This window comes from Triturus cristatus, chromosome 7 (assembly GCF_964204655.1).
Source record: "Triturus cristatus chromosome 7, aTriCri1.1, whole genome shotgun sequence".
Lineage (NCBI taxonomy): Eukaryota > Metazoa > Chordata > Amphibia > Caudata > Salamandridae > Triturus > Triturus cristatus.
This window is the reverse complement of record NC_140590.1, coordinates 1,724,502,005-1,724,524,008: the sequence shown is the minus strand read 5'-3', so window position 1 is coordinate 1,724,524,008 and position 22,004 is coordinate 1,724,502,005. Positions and strand designations below refer to the sequence as shown.

Below are 22,004 nucleotides of genomic sequence, written 5' to 3'. Positions count from 1 at the left end.
TTTTTTGTGTAGCGAGGAGGTACCTCCATCAGCAGTTCTTGTGGTTTCCCTCCCACTATGATATAGATGCACCAGCTGAAAAGAGGCATGTGGATGATGCTCTTTGAGTCAAATTCTCTCTTTCAGCACATTTTATAAATGGTCACATTTAAAGAGAAAGGTATCATAGTTTGATTCTAAAAACCTGGGTATAGTTCCTCATCAAAAGTCAGAAGTTCAGCTCATTTATACCAGGCCATACGTGGCACAGGCAGTTCAGAGAAAAAAATTAGAAAGAGGTGAGGAAGCTGGGCATTTCTTCGACCATGAATATGAAGGAGTTGACTGAAGGATTGGTGGAAAAGAGGGATGTTGATCTGTGAAGTGGGACTATTCATCTTTTGTTTTACTTCAGAATATTTGTGGTCAGTAAAAACATACTTTGCATTACCACCTTCTTGCTCTCAACAGATCAAGTGGATCCTGAGATATTGTAAGGCTCTAGTTGACTGGTACAGAGGAAGGAATGTTGCTTACTCAGTGGTCTGCAGATCCCATATCCAGGTCTCAGGAAAGTAGCTCCGAACTGTCTCTATCGAGGATTCTGTGATCGCACCACCAGGAAAAGCTTTTCGGGTTAACATCGTTGGGCTGACGCCTACAACACAAATACATTTTGGCATAGATGCGCATTTGAGTAAAAAACAATATCACATGTTTTAACTGGAAACGCACAATATTTCGTCCTAGAAGAGTAACTCTGGGCTTTTGAAATCTTGTTACACACAATTCACTGATAAATGCAATCACTGATTGCATACAATACTTCAATATAGTCATGACCTGTTCTATGCCATCTTTTTATAGCTAATTCCAATATGGTTATGTATGGGATGAAGAACCCCTTATCATATGTAATAAGCTTATTAGAAATCCCTACAGAGTTATGTGATTATACAGAGAAACAGGAAGAATGAGGAATGGGGACTAAGGCGGAACTCATGATAAGGGTGTATCTTTCTCCTAATACTTTTTGAGTCTTCACACTTCTTCCCTTTTCAACTTTTAATCTGTGTTTTTTTGCTCCCTCTAATGAAAGTGATACAGTATTTGCAGTTATTCTCGATAAATGTGGATTATGGACTGTGAAAGTAAAAATGTCTATAGTCATCTTGGAAGCAGTTATAAAATATATTAGAATCAATTAAATATGATACTTTCAAAGCAGTTGTAGTTTAGAATGTGCTGGAAGCGAGATAAATTTAAAAAAAGGTGCTGCTGTAAATATCTCATAGTTAGCTAAAACTGTAAATGTTTAGGAAAAAGTAGCAGAAAAGACTGTCCTTTACACCATCAGCCTGCTCTGGCAGCAGAATCTGATGTCACAACTCAACTGTAATAACTTACAGTAGAATAGTGATGTCATTTCCTTATTACAATTGAGTTGCAGTGCCTCAACTTGATTTGAAGCTAGGTTTATAGAGTTATTTCAGGCTTTTGTCCACTTTGAAGTGCCTATTATAACTCTGTTCCTTTTTCTCAGTAATGTGAAGAGCAAGTGTTACTATCACACAATTTAACATGTTACTCATTTTTTGACTTTGGAAGGAAGCAGGACTAGGTTGTCCCTACCAGAATTTCAATTCATGACCTGCACTAAACACAGATGTAAGCACTACAGATCTAACTCACACAGCCAACTTGATGATGCACCCATTTGCATGTGTCCAGCCAGCCTCCATTAAAAATGTACCTACAAAGTTTGTCATTATAGGGCACATTCGGTAACTTTACACAGTTTGTAGCTATAAACATCACCAATGCCCTATGGTGGAGTCCGGCAACTATTTGTGTGTTGAACTGAGATGGCACATGGCTCAAATTTCTGCTGCTTAGGGAGCTGTTTTACAGGGAAGTGACTGTGAGTGGGACCTATCAGACCTGGGTGCACTCTGCCCTTTTTGTGACATGAACTCTCTGTGTGTTCCTGTCACTTGAAAATGTTGCATTGGGTTTCCATTGAGAGATTTACTCAGAGTAGGTGTGGGACTGTTAGTTTGGAGTAGTTTGCCTTCCTGCATGTTGGGTGCACTGTAAAAGCCCCTTCATCTGAAAGACCTCAGTGGTTTCTGTTTTCTTACATATGCACTGTAACTGTGTGGTAGAGTTGTGTCTATTATTTGGAAAGTTCAGCACATAAACTAGCTCTTACCCAATCACTGGAGCTAGATCAGGGCGGGCACTGAAGGCGAGGTCAGCCAGCAGTATGAGTGCAAGACTTTTCTTAATTTGTGCTGGTGTTTGCCAGTGCCCAACACCAGCACATATTTGTCAACACCTGCAGTTATTTATCAAAGTCTATCATATAGTGGCACTGTCTGCCTTTCTCTGAGCAGAGCAAATCAGTAAAGTATTACATAACAAGCAATGTACTATAAAATATGATAGATTGTGAATCTGAACTCAGGAGAAGTGAGACCCAAAGGTGGACCTCAGACTTTGCTTAGCTCATGAGCACGACTACTGCCCAGTATCTACCCCTGCTAATACACTTCTGAGATCACACACAATGGCATCAACGCTCCTCAATCACGATTACCAGCCCCTTTGCATCTGCATTCCAAGTTCACACAAAGATTTTGCACTCCTCCAGTCAGTACTGAGCTCCCTCATTAGAACTTTGAGTCTCATTACAATGTACTTTCCGACCGACTCGGTGTCAGAATGGTTTCCAACCAACACGGGTTCGGGGAGTCTGACCGACCGATTACGATGTTTCCGAACATCGTTCGGTCGTACTCTCATTGACTTCAATGGGAGACTGTGTTACAACCGACAACACAGGCTCCCATTGAAAAAAGGGGTTGGTGCGGAAAACCTTGCACCCTCTGGCGGGCACACCATGGTGTCTGCCACAATGTGCATGGTTGGAAAGAGGGGACCCATGGGCACCCCCACAGGCCCCAACTGGAGACCTCCGGGTAAAGTGGGCCTGCTATGGGCCACCGAAGTCGGTTTCCGACAGCCGATCCATGTCAGACTAACCGAGTCGGAATGGTTGTCAGAATCCAACATCGTAATCGGTCGGTTGGAAACACGGCCCATAGAGCTCTACGATTTGGCTCGGACTCTCGAATGCCGGTCGGAACCGATTCAGAATAACCGACCGACTACCTGGTATCGTAATCGGCCGCTCAGAAATGTTTCAGAGTCAGTCGGAAACTCGGCTTCCTACACAGGTTTGGTCAAACCGAATGCCATTCGGAGCCTTTCCGAACGACATCGTAATTAGGCCCTAAGTATGTAGCCCTAGGACTGAGTTATCAGACACCATTTAAAGGTCAGGACTGAGGTTCATTGTCATAGCTAATTATGTGCTGACTGCGATCATATTGTAGAGGGTTTTGTAAATGATAATTGTGGTGCATATAAAGATGCATGCTTGATGCTCCTGATCCACAAGAAGTCTAGATTTGACATATAATAAATTACAGTTTAACCTCCACCATACCCCGTTGAGAGCTCCAAGCATTGTTAAGAAATGCTTCTGTTGCCTTACCAAGAGAACTACGTTCATACGAATTGGTGACGATGGAGCATATATGTGGCTTTCGAAATTCACCGTTGGTTACCACCTTCAAACCCATTCCCTGAAAAAAGAAGACATATCATTTAAGTTACAGCATCTACACTGCAGACACTACACCCAGGAGGGACGTCTTCATTGACAACATGATCTCATGATCATAACCTTGCACTTAGGGAATTGAATCAGAGCTCTGCACTCCCTATGAATGTCATTAGCTGCGGTGACATATTTAGCTTAGTTTTTGTCTTTTCTGGTGACATCATAAATTCTGCAATGAGAATCCCAGTTGTGACCGCTCAGTGGATTCTCATGTCTCTGGGTGCCACCTTAGAGTAAGGAGGTGAATCCCACATGTGTTCCCCATGGATTCCCATATCTCTGGCCACACCCATCAGTCACTGACGTGGATGAAGAATTGGCAACGGAGTGTTTGGTAAATGGATTCCATTCAGAGGAAAAGGCGATGACAAGTGGGATGGCAAAAATACCTGTCTGTGCTTCATGCTAATTACAGGTGATTGGTGTAACTCTTGGCAGGGCCACTGGAATTATGCGATTCTGCCTCTGTGGCATTTTTCACATCATTTTCAATTTGCATTTTTGGCCTCATAGTCCAACGTCTGCTGCATTATGTATCGATTCCCCAAAAATAGTTTCTTGCTCAAATGAATCAAATTTACTAAAAATGCAGTAACACATGTTCCTTCACACTGGAAGGCTTTTTGCTAAGGCTGGCTGGGCGGTCACCATTCAGTTGCTTATTGTTGTATTTGGGCGTTAAATTGGTATTAATAAGGAAAAAGTAAAACTATCACAAAATATGCAGCATTACACAGCATAATCTGACTTTCTTTGCTGCATAATTTAATCAACCCTGCTGCATAATTTGTTACTCTTCTGCCACATAATTACAGAGGCCTTTCCCTTAAACAATAGAAACATGAGGAATGGCGTAGAAAGTCATAAAGTAGGCATTACTGGTGGCAATTAATAGCTCTACATAGCAAAAGAAAAGTCTGACACAGGCCTCATTGTGAGAGACTATTCCATATTTGATTGTTAATTCCTATTGTTGGCACTAAATTGAGAGTTATAACTACTGTGATACAATTACACACTTGATACCCCTCCCCCTGACATTTCAATAGCACAAACACAGCAATAGGTCTCTGTGGAGGATGACCAAGCGCTGGGAAGTGTGCAAACACTGACTGCCACAGTAATTCCTAATTTCTTAGGGAAAAACCATGGGCATCAGTAATTCTGGGTCCATGAAAGTTCAATCAGGGCCAGAGTCACCCAGAATGAGGAACTTGGTGCAGAAAGATCCTGGATTACTAAAGTGTAAAATTTGAAGAAATATATCCTACCGGACAGAAGCAGTCTATACCTGACATCCTCTATTTAGAAGTGCTGAGGTCAAAGAACAAACTATAGAAATGTTAGAGGTAAAGAGGGAGGTATAACCAGGGAAAATAATAAGTTGTGTTATTTCTGTGCACATCACTAGTGAAGTTTGATTGACCATTCTGCTGGTTATGGTGACCACGAATGTATAACGGTAAAGAGAGATTGGATATAATAGAGAGAAGGGTTACCAATATGCTGCAAGGTTTGAACCACAGGTTGTAAAGGAGACTCATGAATTTAATCATGCCCACTAGGTGAAAAACTAAAGAGAAAGGCACATAAGTTCTCCTCAGAAATCAGGTCAGCTGTCCAAGCCCTAGTGATTTTCTAAAGAGGTAAGACCCTCCTTCCTGGCCTATCCAAAAACACAATCACGACCTCTCAAGGACACCCTACATGGTTTAGCATTTGTGCTTTTAAAAGGTCCAGTCATGCTCCGCCCACGCCCCCCCCAAAAAAAGAAAAGAATAATTCAACTGGTGACCATTGGAAACCTGCAGCAACTTCAAAACAGCCACCATATCTCATAGGGCGCCACACTCTGCATTTTCGCTATACCTTAGGGGCTAATTGCACACCATTGAGAGAGAGAGAGAGAGAGAAAGAGAGAGAGAGAGAGAGAGGAAGATATAAGACAAATCAGTTCTCCTGGAGATTCATTTACCAAAGAAAAGCAAAACTGCAAAACAGACCTTCTCTTGTTTAGATCCAAGAATATGGAACCCATTCTCTGAAACCATCAAACTTCTAATTTCATCTCTTTCAGGAAATACGGCTCACATGTCGGAAGTCCGTCTAACAAATGAGTTTGCCTGCCCACTCCCATACCTTCCCCGTACTCTTGATCCCCTTCTCCCCTCCTGCTCAACCCTCTGCTGACTATCACCCTCTCAAAAAATTCAAATGTACTGCTGCTTTCAGTTAGTACTATTGTTCTTTTCTTAAATTACACTGCACTGTTTGCTATATGTAAAGCATCACATTGCTCCTGTGTCATGAAATACATGCATACATACATGTGTATATACGTACACGAATAAATATTGAAGCATTCACATTCATAGGGAGACTGGACAGATCATAAGAGGGAAGTAGTGCTCAGCAGAAGAGCTCTCTTAGACCAAGAAGTCCTGAACCTAAACTAGAAGGCTCACAATCCTTAGAACACTGGCAAGGCAATGCATTAATCAGTGCAGGATATGGAGCATGCAGGATGAGGAAAGATCAGACTCACCTCTAGAAGATCAGAAACATCTTTCTCGGTGTCCAGGGGTGACGGATAGTAGATCAGCCCATTCTGAAAGAGAGGCTTGCGATTCACACAGGGTGTAGAGTCTACTTCCTCCAGGTACCACCCTCCATGGTAATACCCTGTGAGGTCTTTCACTGGGAGCAGGTCATACACCTATGTTTACAGGGAGAAAGAGGACATTATTCTATGTCAATGCGTGATTGGATGACAACCCTCACTTTCTGCTCCCATCAGACTCCTCCTGCCCCAGAATTTATCTTGAATTTTCTGAGCACATACTGAGGCAGAGATGAGACCCAAGCATCAGTAGACAAAACACAACAGTGATCCTACACCCATTTTTCAGCACATTAGTGGGTGCACCTCGCTTCGGGAGCTTTTCCACCCAGGGCATGGGGATGAGTCAAGTACTCTAGAAATAATATGCATAAGCACAATCCAAATACTTCATCATAGAGCCAGTGGATGTAGGCATTGTGAGGTTTAGATGTGATGTCCCCACCTACCTGTTTAAAAGAAATCTGTTAATTTGGAACTTTTTTAAGATTAGGAATTTGCAACACCATTAATTCAGATAACCGATGAGAGTAGCACTTATCACCGAAACAAATGCCACTGCTTTACTAGATTGCAAGAACCAGATGACCTGTCCTCGCAAACGGGATGTCGGACCATTAAAGTATTGAAAGCAAAACCCATAGTCGCCTTAAAAACGATACTGAAGAAATACTAACTTGGTTCGGAATGAAGGTCTTAGGATCATTGAAGCCTGTACCTTCTACAAAATTAGAGCAGATCACAATCTCTTTTGTGTTCTAGGATCTTCTCCCTAGTATGAATGAAGTTCTTCCTGACTGTTATCCTGCTACAGAAAAGAGTTTCTAAAGATGACTCTTTTTTAGGTCTCGCTCTCGAGACCTATTGTCGCCGAGATGCCTCTCAAGGGAGACAGACTGGGGCACACGCAGATTGTTGATTGCTGTCTGTGAACGCGCTTCACAGATTGCTGTCTGTGAACGCGCTTCACATGTTCTCTCTTAAAAACTCTTTATAGCTAACACCAACGGCTCCGCTTGGGGTCTGAGGCGATTGTGCTTCCTCTTACATGTACACTTGCCTAAACTTTTTTACTCAAGGTAATTTGGTTCTACTTACATCTGTTCCAATGGCCGTGCGCTCTCCCCACCACTGCTCCACTGCCGTATACCGTATACCTGCTGCTACAGCTCCACTAATGTGCCCCAGCTATGCCAATACTGTGCCGGTGATTCCAAGGACATCAACTTGTAAGTGCACAGTCTTGGACCCAGCTGAGCCAGCTACCAGACTGCTCTCAAACTGCTCTCCCGTCTCATTTTACCGCCAAACACTTTATGCAAGCATCCAGACGGGGGCCAGGCGAAGCAGGAAAACACACAGTATTCATGCCGTTGGGCCCCAAGGGCCTTGCTCTGTCCTCCAGAATCCACAATCAGCGGGCCGCCCTACTCGGGAGCAAAGTCCGCTTTTCTGTTAAATTTAATCACTTTCAAGAGCACGAGACTCGCGGCTCGTTAATGCTGCGTTACCGTCTCGTGGCTGTTCTCGTGACCGCGCGCCCGTTCGTTTTGTGTAGTCTGTAATGCGTAGTGCGTAATGGGTGATGGGAGGTGCAGGGTGGCTGGAGTCTCCGCGCGATCTCCAGCAGCCAAGAACAGAGGACGGTGAGTAACTGGGCATTTCAGTTCTGTTAAGGATTCGGAGGCAATGATTATGCTTTCCTTCCTTTACTTTTTTATACAATCTAATCAAACAGTAGCCACTAGAAACATACAAAACTAACTTTTCCAGAAACATCTGGAAACAAGCATTTGCAATGCAATAGGTCTCGCATTTACGCGTGTTTAAGCTATTGACATTGTAAAGGATAATGCGTTTTATTTATGTTTTAAAAACCAAAACATTAAAAAAGGCATTGTCATTTACAATGCCAATAGCTCAAGCTCGTGTAAATGCGAGACCTATTGCATTGCAAATGCTTGTTTATAATATGTGCTGCGCTTTTATAGCTATTGATGTCCTTTGGTGCAGTAAAAATCACCTTGATATGATTTGGTCCTATAAATGCACTGTGCAAATATACTCACTCATTCAATTTCCTATTAACTCCTCTGCACAGGAGCATCAGAGTGACTATAGTGACCAAAACTATTCTTTTTATAGTCACCTTATAATGCATGAGAGAGGTTAACTAAGTCCAAGAAGGGTTTCATGTGCACACACTTTCATGCCAAATAAACTTACATGTCACATATTGGCATTTTCCCACTGCCCTTAGACAGGAAAGGCTCAGTACAGAGTTAATTACGTATACAACCTCTGTACACTAGTACAATATCTCAATAGGTGAATTGATAAGACGTCCTTCGCATTTAAGTCATAAAATCCTATACAAGAAGGCATATGCTGATGCAGCGAAAGTTGGGAACAGAGGGGCTTATTTACAACAAAGTGACTCAGTGCGGGGCCGCAAGCCATTCTGCTGCACCGCACTGAGTCACTTACAAAGTACAGGGATGCGTCATATCTTCAATGATATGACGGATCCCTGTGCTCCCCCCTGCGCTGGCGCACGATTGGCTGCCATGCGCTGACGCAGACACCCTTGCACCACGGTGCAAGCGTGCCTGCGTTGCAGGGCGAATATTTTTGTGCCGGGAGGGACACCTTCCTGCACAAAAACAATCAAGAGAGTTGATTTCCTCTTTCTATGTGTGCTGCAGAATCCAGCACACGTAGAAAGAGGAAAAATGAAAACATTTTCCTCGTTGCTCCTCCCTATGCTGCCCCTGGCGAGACATAGCATTCTGACACATTCCCAGGTTTACAATTTCTCATAAATCTGGGAATGTGTAAGCATCCATGGGTGTTTTGCTTGGGAACACCCACAGCAACATCCATGGAACGCCCCTTTCGCGCAAAGTGTTGCGTGTAAAGGGGCCGTGTTTACCAGGACACGAAAAGCCATGCAGGGTAGCTTTACGTGTCCTCGTAAATATGGGGCAGCAAAATGCTCTGCCGCAGCGTCACAAAAAGTGACGTACCGGCGGCGCAAGGGGTTTGTAAAAAAGCCAGAGAAAATGTATCAGGAACCATTTCTTTATTATTGCGGGTCCATTACTCAGCCTCAGCAGCCGCTTATATCATTTACACATTCTTTTTCCAGATGTGGAGACCATTCCAAACCGGCTCATGCGCCCACTGGGTCCTTCTTCCCTTCTGTGGTAGCCTTCCCTCAAACACAGAAGGTATGACGTGGTACATCCCAAAACTCTGAATCAATTAAATGCGTTGAAAGGTAAGCCATAAAATGAAGTCTCACCGATTCCACTGTCAGCTCTTTCTCTGGTTTCATGAGCAGGACACTCTTGTCGACAGCACGAAGAGCACAAAGGGAACCTGGAGAGGCTTCAACTTTCAAACTGGTAAGTGAGGCGGGTAAGCCCTCCGCATGAGAGAAGTGTAGGTTCACCTGGAATTGCAAACACCAATTGTAAAGCCTTTACTAGAATTCTTTCATCTGCAGAGACTACATACTGGAACATTAATATTTACCAAATTGTGTACTTGGAACTGTTTGTACTCATCGAGAAAGAAAATTATATACTGGATTTCTATATGAAGTACTAATGTAAGAGTGAATACAAAAGTTACAAAAAAGAAAAGAAAACAAAATTCAGTTTTTTCAGCTTTATCTCACTGAAGAATCATTCTTATTTTTTGATCTTTGTACCATTAGGGTATTTATTGCAGATATACTGGGAATAATGCTCTTTATACAATGCCATTTAACCACAAGTGAGAGGCTGTAGGCCCTACCGTCAATGAGTGTTAAATTCCCCCAACAAAGCCAACAAATAAGGGCATCAACAAGCAGGTTTGGATTGGATTGGGCTTTGTTACACAAATACTATATATATAAGGGGATGTCCTTTCCTACTCATCTTCTTAGTCAGCCAATCACAGGTATGGAAATGATTGCATTTGCTATACAAATTCCTTGTGCCACCCAGTCTTGAAACTGATCTGCCAAGCATCCCTGTTTCAGCCCTTTCACTCTTTCAATCATAGATAGGAGCATGTATGCATCCCTATGCTACTCTCCTGGCTACATCTAACCATAGAGGACTAGGTGAATCTGTAATGCTCGACCACTTCTGGAAGGAAACCCATTGGTATAGGCTGAAGGCTCAACATCCCATTATCTCAAATCCTGGAGCTGTGCTATTTTGTAGGTTTAACCGCAGAACTACTATGACCATCTCTGTTATGACCAGATCTCTTAAATTGAGAGATTAACAGTATTTTCTTTTCTTCTGTTTACTCTTTATTCTTACTTTGTGGATGTAATAATCATCCCTATATGTACTGACTGACTTCAAAGTCCATCGACCTCTTCCCACTTGCACTCTAACTCTAAACTCTTACCTTGTTGTCAAAGTTCTTCGCAACTATGAAGTTTGCCGTGTCTGCGATGACTTCACCACAGGGAAGGAATGCGAATATTAACATCTTGGCCAGAGGAGCAATATCTGTGCTAATATGCAGTGAGAGCATGAAAGTCCCAGGCACACCTGTAGAGGTACAGTAAAGACCAATACTACATCTGTGAAGGTGAATGGAAGATTTCTTCAGAAAATGTATAAACTTTGTTCTAGAATGGTAAAAATTTTAAATGAGCCTTTGTATGTAAAGAGATGAACCCAGGAAATATTGACCGGAGTATCAAAATTGCATCTGGTAAAGCTTTAAATAATGATAGCGCTGGCTAAGGTTGATCCATAGACTACATTTAACATGCCCCAGCTCCCTCCTATGGCCTTATCACATCCTAACAGACAGAATGAGTGCAGTGCCATTGAGATGCATGAGCAAGATCCTGTCAATTTGAGGCTAACCTTATATGTGCAGCCATGTATATCACATCCAAATGGAAAAGTTAAAACACTTCAGCAGAGGTACACATATTGGATCAGATGACTGTCCACCCTTTCTTCATATCACTGAGTACCAAATGTAGACATTGACATTACCATACTGGAAAATGCTGGCATCTATAGAGACTACACGTTTAATATAATTAGATTATATATGCAAGATTTGGTATAAACATGGGCTTGCGAATGCTGTGCAATTGTACTTGTTGATTAGAGTTTAACAGTTCAAATATGCACCATGTTATGAAACTCACATGATATAAAATAAATGAAGAAGTATTTTAAAATTGAAATAAGAGGTCCAATCTCACCAAAGACATTCTACACCCCAACACCACAGGAAGGCAAGGACAGTAAAGGAACAATGGTGGGAAAAGGTAGAAGAAGCTCAACAGTGGCTCACCATGTTTCCTGTGTGCCACATCAATGGTGTGTTTGCCATGTCCAGTGATGCCTCCTTTTGACATTACCTGGAAGCAGGGATGGGTGGGAAGAATAAATAAAATTGAGTTTCTTATGTAATGAAGGCTGGCCCAGAAAACATTAAAGTGCCAGAAGCATGAATCAGGGACATTGAAAGTGCATTTAGAAATCTTATTGCCGCGGACCAGCTACTACACCGCGTGTCTCAGTCTCAGGAGAATAATGGTTTGGGAAGTAGAATATCTCCAGTCTGCCTCAGTAGACTTTAGTAGGATATTAATGCTTGCAAACCATCAAAGGGTAAAATATAAGTGTTTACAATAGAACTCTCAAACATCACAATTGTTAGTGGCTCTTTTTTTTTTTAATAAACATTTTTTATTGGTGAAAGAAAAGGAAAAACATAAAAGAGGTTCTTGCTAACATTGAGGGAGTTGGAACGAAAGCAAGACAACATTTAAATGTAATGTGTTCTCTATAACAACACAAAACATGCCATGACAGACCCCATATACAAAGCACAGTACCTTCACATGCCAAATGGCAGTATACTCCACATGTTTACAAACACAGGATATGGGTCGAACCAAAAGAGGAATACAGAATCATGGGAAACTCACCAACACAATACAAAGCACACAGTCAATCAACCTGCCATGTATCCATTCTCAAGAGATTGTAAACATGCTTGCCCTTCTTCCATACTTGGCTATTCTTCAGCATCATAACATTCTTCAAAATCTGCTAAATCCTCAAAGGCCAAAGGAACAGAGAAGGGACCTGAGTCTCAAACTCGGGTACATCACCACATCATCTAACTGGATGACATATCCCCAAAGGCACATGACTGCTTTTCTCTAATCTTGTAAAACACTGTTTCTTCTCAAGCAAAGTGTTCACCTGTGTAACTCAGTTGCTGAAGCCAACCATAGAATTTCTAGCACAGCCTGATTGGCCTTTTTGATTAACGAATTGGACTGGAGTCTGCACAAAGCAATGGCTTTATGTTCAACATTGAACATCAGAAAGAAGTTTAACTATATTATTTGTAACAAGAGCCAGTGGACTCCCTCATCTGCAAAAGCTTGCTTCAGAAGCGAATATATTTACTCTGGTGGAATATTAGTTCATATTCATGATGATAACCCATATATATTGATAATCCAACAGCTCAAGCATGTATCTGCGATGCTCTGCAGAAGCATTCCTTGGACCCAACGACCAAGAGACCAGACAGCTCAGGCATGGGTAGAACATTTATAGGTGACAAGGACAGCTGCCTCCAACACTGAGGCCTGATTCACAAAGGACCTCCACACTAGTGACGGAGGTCCCGCAGTCATGGAGGAGTCTGCGTGCTTAGGGCAGAAACTCTGCCATGAGAATTCTTATGGCGGAGATTCTGCCCCGAGTGCAGAAACTGCCCCTCGACTGCGGCGCCTCCGCCACTAGTGCAGAGGCCCTTTGTGAATCAGGCCCTGCATCTTCACAAAGGTGGCAAAAGTGAAGCAATCCTTCCCTAGACCTAGAAATTGGAGATCCATGCCTTGTGTTAGTGAGTCTCTTACCCACACACCCTCACAAGTGAATGGAATGGAAAAAAGTACTTCTTTGAACCCTTTAGTGAAAACAGCTTGCCTAGATAACCACTGTGGATATTCAACTCTTACTCGCTCTTGTAGTATTCTTGATCTATGCCTCCAGTCTTGCCCAAGTCTGAAATCGCAAGACCTTTGAGTGTCATCAGTCCAGCACACATATCTAAAGCCATCCATCACTAAAAGCTTATCTCTCAATCCTCAGATCATTGTCACCGTTTTCCAAACTGTTCACATGCACTCACCTCCACACATGGTTCTCGGAAAATGCTTCAAGTTTGCATGAACACACAGCTTTTGTAACTTTACCAAGAAGAGTACAGAAAAAGGAAAATCAATGCACTGTAGGTTGATTATATTGATTTTGCATCAGAGTTTGATTGTGTAGCTAGAAGGGCGGTCTGGGTCAATATTGTTCTCAAGATTCTCCTACCACTTTAAATACAAGAACTATCAACATTTGGACTCCTCATAAATACTTTTAGAAATAATGGGGCGTATTTACAATGAAGGTGGCGGAGTGCGGCGTTAAGCCAAGGAGACAAATGCTGAGCTCCGTCACTTTCAAGGGATGCACCGTATTCACAAGAATGCGGTGCACCCCTGCGTTTCTCCCTGCGGTGGCACAGACTTAGCTGCCTAGCACCAACGCAGGCACCCTTGCATCATAGTGCAAGGGTGTCCATGTTGCGGGAATGATTATTTATGTTTAGGAAGGTGTCCCTTCCTGCACATAAACAATCAGCAATGGTGATTTGTAACTTCTATGTGTGCTGTATTGTGCAGCACACATAGAAGTTACAAATTGTCATTTTTTAAATGATCGTTTATGTGCAGGAAGGGACATCTTCCTAAATAAATAATAATAATCATTGATCATAAAGTTTCTTCTCCTTTCTACCTTAAAAAATAGTATACTGTGATAAGGTATTACCAACATTAAATTGTGGTGCTCAAATACCATAAGAAATAGATTATTGTGCTCAGTTATTACCTACTTTAAATTATTGTGCTCCAATATAGTTTACCATCTGTAACGCTCTGTTAGGAAGTTTAGAATTAGTCCTAAACAAAAATGATATGGGGATCAGGATGTTAATGCCGATGGAGATTTGACTAAACCTTTTGCCATGCACAGTTCCTTTTATGTAAAATAAGGGTGGAGGGTGCTATGTCATTTCAAAAGTTGACAAGGAATCCATATTACAGGTGATAACAATTAAACCTAACCATATAAAGCATTGCATAAGTTTTGGAAAAAATTAGATGACTTTAGTCATGAGGGAGACGTGAATTTATGAACATCTAGTTCAAAAGGCTTGTAGAAATAGTAGCCCACAATTTAGCTAATCAGGACGCTCTCAAATTTCATTAGTAAAATCTGGATTGTAAAATTGTATTTATCAGGTAAAGAATAGATTGATCTATCCTCCACTAAAAAGCAGAGTTTTTTTATTAAGAGGAGGAAGAAGGTTTATGAATATTACTGCTGAGTGATTCCAATGTGATCCGTAGGAGAGTAAATGATGTTGAAATATTTTGAAAAACATTGTAATTGAAAGGCAGTCTTCTCTCATAATATAATTTAATATCAATGTGAGTCGTAAGATGATTTTTGATGGGTCGTGAAAGTCCAAGCAATAATTCATGATGCCTTTAAATTCTGTGTTTATCTTGTCACATTTGGGGTGCTTAAATGAGATAGCGGCTAAATGTCAGGCTATATCTTCTGACAAGCTGTTGCTAATATTCTTTTAACATGCGATTTGTGTTTACTTTTCTTTCAATTAATGCAAAATGAGGAGGGTTTAAAGGAATTTATATTACAATCTTAGGATGTCATATTTTTTTGCAACACACAATAAACTGTAAATACCTGTAAATTAACTGAATGCATTTAGCAGCCAGGAAAGCAAAACTGAAGTACATTTTTTATAATTCTGAAGTGCCTTGGAAACAGAGATTTTTATAGGAACAAAAGAAATAAAGTCACTTTATTGATGATGCACAATTGATAAATATTCACAGAAACCTAATTTCTACACATTATCTTTTGTGGGCAATATAGACTTATCAGTAAAATGGTAGGCCTGTGCAAAGTTAGTGGCCATTTTAATGGATAATATGCTGTCTGTAAATGACAGTGCAATACCAAATGATACTTTAGTTGCATTAAAAAAATCACCCTTATGTCCATTAAAGGTAGGTGGGTCATGAACTTTGTTGTTCTAAAAAGTAGGTCGTGGTTCTCAAAAGTTTGGGCACCACTGGTTTAGATGTTTTTTATGAACTAAAATTTTTCAAAAATATAGACGTGTTTTATTCTGAAGTTTTCCAGGTAGCTGCTAATCTGAGACACCTGAAACACAATTAAAATATTTCTGCTATACCTTCTTTACACACAAAGTACGCACCTTTGTTCAGCAGTCTTTTAAGAGGCTCTATCAGGAGTGTCTTGTGTTGGGTATGGCAACTGATCATATGCCACTCTATTGTTCAAAGTAACCCCATACTCACCAAAGTGTACTTACCAAGTAATGAAAGTCAACTTCCTTGCTCTCTCCCAGGCCCTCAGAAGACAGAATATAGTGCACAGTGATGTTCTGTGTGTGGTCGGGATCCAAAGTGTCATAGATGGGTTGAATCTGCACGTAACTGTTGCTTTTAGAATAAAAGTACTTTGCCATGTGAGTGTCGCCATTGTAAGAAGGGTAGCTCCATCCTGAATCTCTGCAGTAGGTTGTGTCTTTGTAAGAAACCTGACAAAATGGAAAGCAAAACAGAATTGACAGTGATAAAATTGTACAACTACCATGAGCTGTCCTGATGGATACTGTGCCAAATAGGTGGTATTACCAGAAATATCCACAATCTCCAGATTAAATTTGGAATAACAAAGAGCAAATGGCTGCTGCAAATGACAAAAGGCTGAACTCAGAAACAATTGCTTGTGAAGAGAAGGAAGCAATGGGTAAAATTCAGTAATTATTTCATTACTCTTTTAGCACAAACAATGCCATATGTCTTCAGCTTCCAGCTGCATGCCTTAAGCTGAGGGGTCTCCATTAATATTAAGAGTCACCCTCAGACGAGCTCCTTGGATAAGTGTAATGGCAGCTCCAGAACAGTATTAACATAAAAGAACATAATAAACAGTAAGAGGATAAAGTAAAGATCAGGTAGAAAGGCGTATAACAAACAATGCACACTATCATAGTTAAGCAACTGCTTAATAATACCCACACATTAATGCAAGCCCAAAAGAAATGTGGGCAGGGATTTTAGATGCATCTATTTTGCACATCCCAGATTCTACAGGGGGACAGGAAATGTCTCCCTCCATTGATCAACAGCACTGCCTGAGGACCCATGTTGATGCTGACTAGCACAAATCTGGCTTGAATCCCACATACAAGACCTAAATGGAAGGAATGCACCTTGATTTGTGTGGATTTACACTAATGACAGTTACGGGTAGTCATGTGTGAAGCTATTGACATTCTCTTGATGTGAACTTATTTGACTGACAAGAATCGGAAGATCATAAAAAGAGACTGCATTTCACATGACACCACCAGTAAGGTAAGAGTCCATAGCGATGATGGACATCTTGTGCTGTTCAAAGTGTACCCTTGATTATAGTCCTAACCTTCACTTTTCTTTTCTTTCCTCTTATATGACCATGTTTAAATTTCCAACTCTATGCAGGTGACTATTTTTTCTGCAGCCTCTTCTCTAGATGCAGAGATTAGCATGGCCTGTAAGTCATATATTGCTTTGATGGCATTTTGATGGATCCACAAGCAGTGGTGGCAATATTGCAGCTGTTCTACTAGCTTGGTTAGGGCATGGACCTCCTGGTGCATTTGACAATGGGTTGGAAATGTTAATGTTGGCAAATCGTGAATTTTGACTAAACCTCATCAGTGTCACTGACTTTATCCAAACCTTTGTGTAATTTTACATACATCCAGGACATTCAAAGATGACATTTCAATATGGGGGCATTTAGTGACCTTGGAAGCAAGGCAAAAGATTGTCTGTCATGCAATGCGGAATATTTTTGTGATTTCCCCTAATGCAACATCAATGTTTAGCTGATTGCACTTTAGAAAGTTTTTCTGCCGTGTCCATGAAAGCACTGTTATGTTACCTAAACTTCTTGGCTGCCAACAAATCATAAGGGTGCCCTGCCTCTTTCAGGGAGGACATAGCAAAATCATTAAATTCTAGATGTGGTGACAGGTGGTAATGGCAATAACCCTTTCCAAAATGATGACCAGGAAAATGGACTTTATATTTGAGATTTAGAAAATTCAAGAAAGAGATAATTGCCCCCCATGGAAAGTGAGCCTATATTTAGTTTGGGACAGCTTACAATGTTTGGTTTTTTTTGTGGGTTTTTTTTGCATCTTTTATATACCGCGAACTCGACCCGAAGGTGTTGGAGCGCTGTACATGAGCACCGTATTTACATAACATATTCAGGCACGGGGAGATTAAGTGATAGTTCCCAAGAACTTGTCCATCATGTAAAGTTTAACCAAATTACGTTTTAAAATCCCCATCCCCATCCACTGAGCCTTTATACTATGATGATTTTACTTGATTGACTAGATTTTGCCACATTTCTAATTCTGGGAGCTCGCTTACCCGTATCGAGAGAGTCAAAGTGGTATGAGATGAGGTGTCAACAGAAAAGTACGCTTTGCCCTCCTGGTCTGTTGTGTAGTTGAATTTGGTGTCTCCTTGGCCCACAGAAAGGATCACTGTCTCATTGGCCAAAGGGGCCCCAGTAGAGTCCTCCAACAGGAGCTGTGAAAAGAAATGTTTATAGGTTTGCCTTCCTGCAGCAAGAAAATTATTGGCTGAACAGACGATGTTTTAGTATCATCACTTCCTGCTGTGGTAACATGTACTTGGCATCAGACATGGACAAAGATGCGATACATCCTTATTTTCTGACACCCCATTACGTACTATAATAATTACACCTTTCTGACATTAGTAATAATGAAACACTTGAGACTCATTGTCTGCATAATGACAGAGTCAAAAGAGGGTGCCTGATCTTTTGGTGAGTAGTAACATTTTTAGAGAGACACAAGGGACCATCAATCATTGGAGTATCTGTTTTTTACATGTTCCAACCACACGGTTCAACATGTTAATGGAGGAAGAGATTCATTGGGTCTATCCATGTTACATTGGGTCCCATGGACAGAATGACACACATAAAGGTCGATCAGCTCTATCCCCATTACACTGTCTAAAGAGACAGACTAATGCAAGACACAGATGGCTCAAGGTCCAACATATGTACCCTCACTACAGTGCCTACAGAGACAGACTGATGGAGAGACAAAGGTAACTCAAAGTTCATCAGATCTATCACCTTCACACTGTCAAGAAGACACAGACTAATGGAGAACAGATGCAACGCACGGTTGACTGAGAATATTTAAATCTTATTTTGGAATAGAGACAGAGTAATATAGGGAAACATGACCACTATTCCTATTGCACTCTAACAGAGACTAAATGAGAGACAGCTACAAATCAAGCTTGACAATGTATTTCACTAACATACTATCTACAAAAAACATACTAATAGAGAGAAAGATGCAACTCAAGATCCATCAGGTTTGTCCCATCACACTTTGTAAAAGAGTCAGAGTAATGTAAAGACTGAAGTAACTCAATATCCATCAGGTCTATCACCTAACACAATGCGCAAGAGAGACATAGGCCCTGATTTAGAGATGGGCGGATGTGTACTCATCACAAATGTGACGGATATCCAAACTGCCCTATTACAAGTGCATTATATCCTAATGCACTTGTAATGAAGGAGACACGACATCCGTCACGTTTGTGACAGAGTACCCATCAACCAAACCCTAAATCTGATAAAACGTAATGAATAGACAGACATAACTCAAGGTCATCAGGTCTATCCCCATTGCACTGTATAAAAGACACAGACTAAAGGAGAAAAAGATGCAACTCAGGATCCATTAGGTCTATCCACACAGTGAGTAAAAGAGATAAAATAGGAAAGAGACAGACACAACTTAGGGTTACTGAGGTCTCTCACCATCACACCGTCTAAAAGAGAAGACAAATGGAGTGACAGACGTATCTTATGGTTCACGTAGGAAAAGACAGGTAAGAGCAGTTCCTCTAATTGGCCAATTTGGAAGTATAGTAGTAGTTACTATGATCTGAGAAGGGAAATTTCAAATTCAGATCTTGTTGCCCTCACACACCTGTTAGGGTGTCATGCTTCATCATTGGGCGTGCTCCTCGTCGGACCGGCGGTGCAATGTCCGGCGGGCCTGGTGGCTTCTTTTTCGGAGGTCTTTTGATCTGAGTACGCCGTTTTGTATGAAGACCATGTAAATGATTATGGAGGGAAATAGCTCCTAAGAATGTGGGGATTCAAGAGAAATTAAAATAGGCCCTGGCCCCTCAATAGTTTTAATAAGGTTAAATAGGGCTGGGACTAAATAAAACCAGGGAGGCTACTTCTGTGATGCAAGGTATCAGGGTAGCCTATAGTTGACAAGGGTCAACATGTTTCGTGTCACGGTGCTCAAGATTGAGCGACACTTCTTCAGGACCGTGGGACCAGTAAAGAATTCGTATACCTCAGTTTCCTTATAACGGGGTATTACAGGTCAACCACATACCAACTGGACCTAAGTATGGTTCAGAATAAAAGGCTCCGCCTCAGAGTGAGGGGTTCAAAGCTTCATAGGTAAGGGAGTAGTAACCGGACCACTGGAACGGTCCCTCCGAACGTTGACGGGGGCAGGCCACAACAGGACGTGTCTACTCCTCACCTGGATCTGTATCTTATGGTTCATTAGGTCTGTCACTATCACGCTGCCTAATAGAGGCAGACTAATGGAGAGATGTACATGATGGCAGAAGGTACTCATAATGTAAGAACGAAATTCTGACCATGTGTGAGAACCATATATTTTATATGCTTTATTGAGTGTCTACCTATCCCCTTTAATGATATAGTGCTTAAGGAAGAGATTCAAGGTCCAATGTGTAGGGCATTGCTACATTATAAGGCAAAGCAAATGAAATAAATCATATCATATTGTACTCATCCTTACATATGTGACATTGAAACAGAAGGTACCTCAGGTCCCTGCCCCTTCTCTCACATAATATTGGAAAGACCAAATTAATTATTGGCTCATCCAATGTGATCCCACTCAAGCTACGTTGAAGACAGAGTGGACACATAGTCAACCAAATATACCCGATCCACATGCTGAAGTTAGAAGGACCTCATAATTCGACCATGTCGGTCTTGCAACATACCATGCAGCACAAAAAGATGGGACTTAAGGGCTTTCTTGTATTTCTCCTGGGATAAGTGCAGTCCTTTCAGACAGTGTTGAGAGGGTTGTAGAGTCATACACTGATAATAGTCAACAGTGGCCACCTGTATAGTGCAGAAGAGACAGAAGTGCATCCTGGACAGTCAAGCCTGTCCCTACTTCATCATGTCCCATAGGAACAGGAAAGGTCTATACATGAACTAGTTAGATTGTTTACAGTTTTCATTTATAACATGATAGCAGAGACAGAAGGGACTTATGGTCCTGCAGAGGATGAAGAACCTGAAGGCCATCTAACTACTACTTTGCATTTGTCACCCCGAGTGGGAAGGGTATGCTCAGACGTGAGTCCCTTGCTCTCCATGCCACTGGAATCAAGCTATCCTGGCTGACGAGGGCTGAAAGCACCGAAACCGGTCCTAGGATGCTTGTTTCCAGTCCAGGGAGGACCTGGCTTGGCAGTTCAGGCTGGACTGTTCCCATGGGGCACAGGGTCAAGACTGATTTGCATATGGCTGGGTTCAAACTGGAATGGCATGGTGAGCAAAAAAACGATGGATTTAGGCCCAGATCTCTGTACTGGGGTGAATGTATGACATTGTTCTGCATTCTGTCCATCAATTGTTGTTTTTGCATTTGTCACCCCGAGTGGGAAGGGTATGCTCAGACGTGAGTCCCTTGCTCTCCATGCCACTGGAATCAAGCTATCCTGGCTGACGAGGGCTGAAAGCCCGAAACCGGTCCTAGGATGCTTGTTTCCAGTCCAGGGAGGACCTGGCTTGGCAGTTCAGGCTGGACTGTTCCCATGGGGCACAGGGTCAAGACTGATTTGCATATGGCTGGGTTCAAACTGGAATGGCATGGTGAGCAAAAAAACGATGGATTTAGGCCCAGATCTCTGTACTGGGGTGAATGTATGACATTGTTCTGCATTCTGTCCATCAATTGTTGTTTTTGCATTTGTCACCCCGAGTGGGAAGGGTATGCTCAGACGTGAGTCCCTTGCTCTCCATGCCACTGGAATCAAGCTATCCTGGCTGACGAGGGCTGAAAGCCCGAAACCGGTCCTAGGATGCTTGTTTCCAGTCCAGGGAGGACCTGGCTTGGCAGTTCAGGCTGGACTGTTCCCATGGGGCACAGGGTCAAGACTGATTTGCATATGGCTGGGTTCAAACTGGAATGGCATGGTGAGCAAAAAAACGATGGATTTAGGCCCAGATCTCTGTACTGGGGTGAATGTATGACATTGTTCTGCATTCTGTCCATCAATTGTTGTTTTTGCATTTGTCACCCCGAGTGGGAAGGGTATGCTCAGACGTGAGTCCCTTGCTCTCCATGCCACTGGAATCAAGCTATCCTGGCTGACGAGGGCTGAAAGCCCGAAACCGGTCCTAGGATGCTTGTTTCCAGTCCAGG

The 22,004-nt window shown here is 41.9% G+C and overlaps 1 protein-coding gene across 1 annotated transcript in view; it reads right to left on the bottom strand.

Annotated features, from left to right (window-relative positions):
* LOC146812900 (alpha-2-macroglobulin-like) overlaps positions 1-22,004 on the bottom strand; it is a 106,260-nt gene that overhangs the window by 31,037 nt on the left and 53,219 nt on the right. The window contains exons 11-18 of the mRNA XM_085619971.1: positions 17,881-18,042; positions 15,759-15,986; positions 11,610-11,676; positions 10,698-10,843; positions 9,592-9,741; positions 6,213-6,383; positions 3,539-3,629; positions 517-637 (exon numbers count right to left, since the gene is read on the bottom strand). Of these exons, the coding sequence (XP_085476097.1) occupies positions 517-637; positions 3,539-3,629; positions 6,213-6,383; positions 9,592-9,741; positions 10,698-10,843; positions 11,610-11,676; positions 15,759-15,986; positions 17,881-18,042 (1,136 nt within the window). The remainder of the gene's footprint in view (positions 1-516; positions 638-3,538; positions 3,630-6,212; positions 6,384-9,591; positions 9,742-10,697; positions 10,844-11,609; positions 11,677-15,758; positions 15,987-17,880; positions 18,043-22,004) is intronic.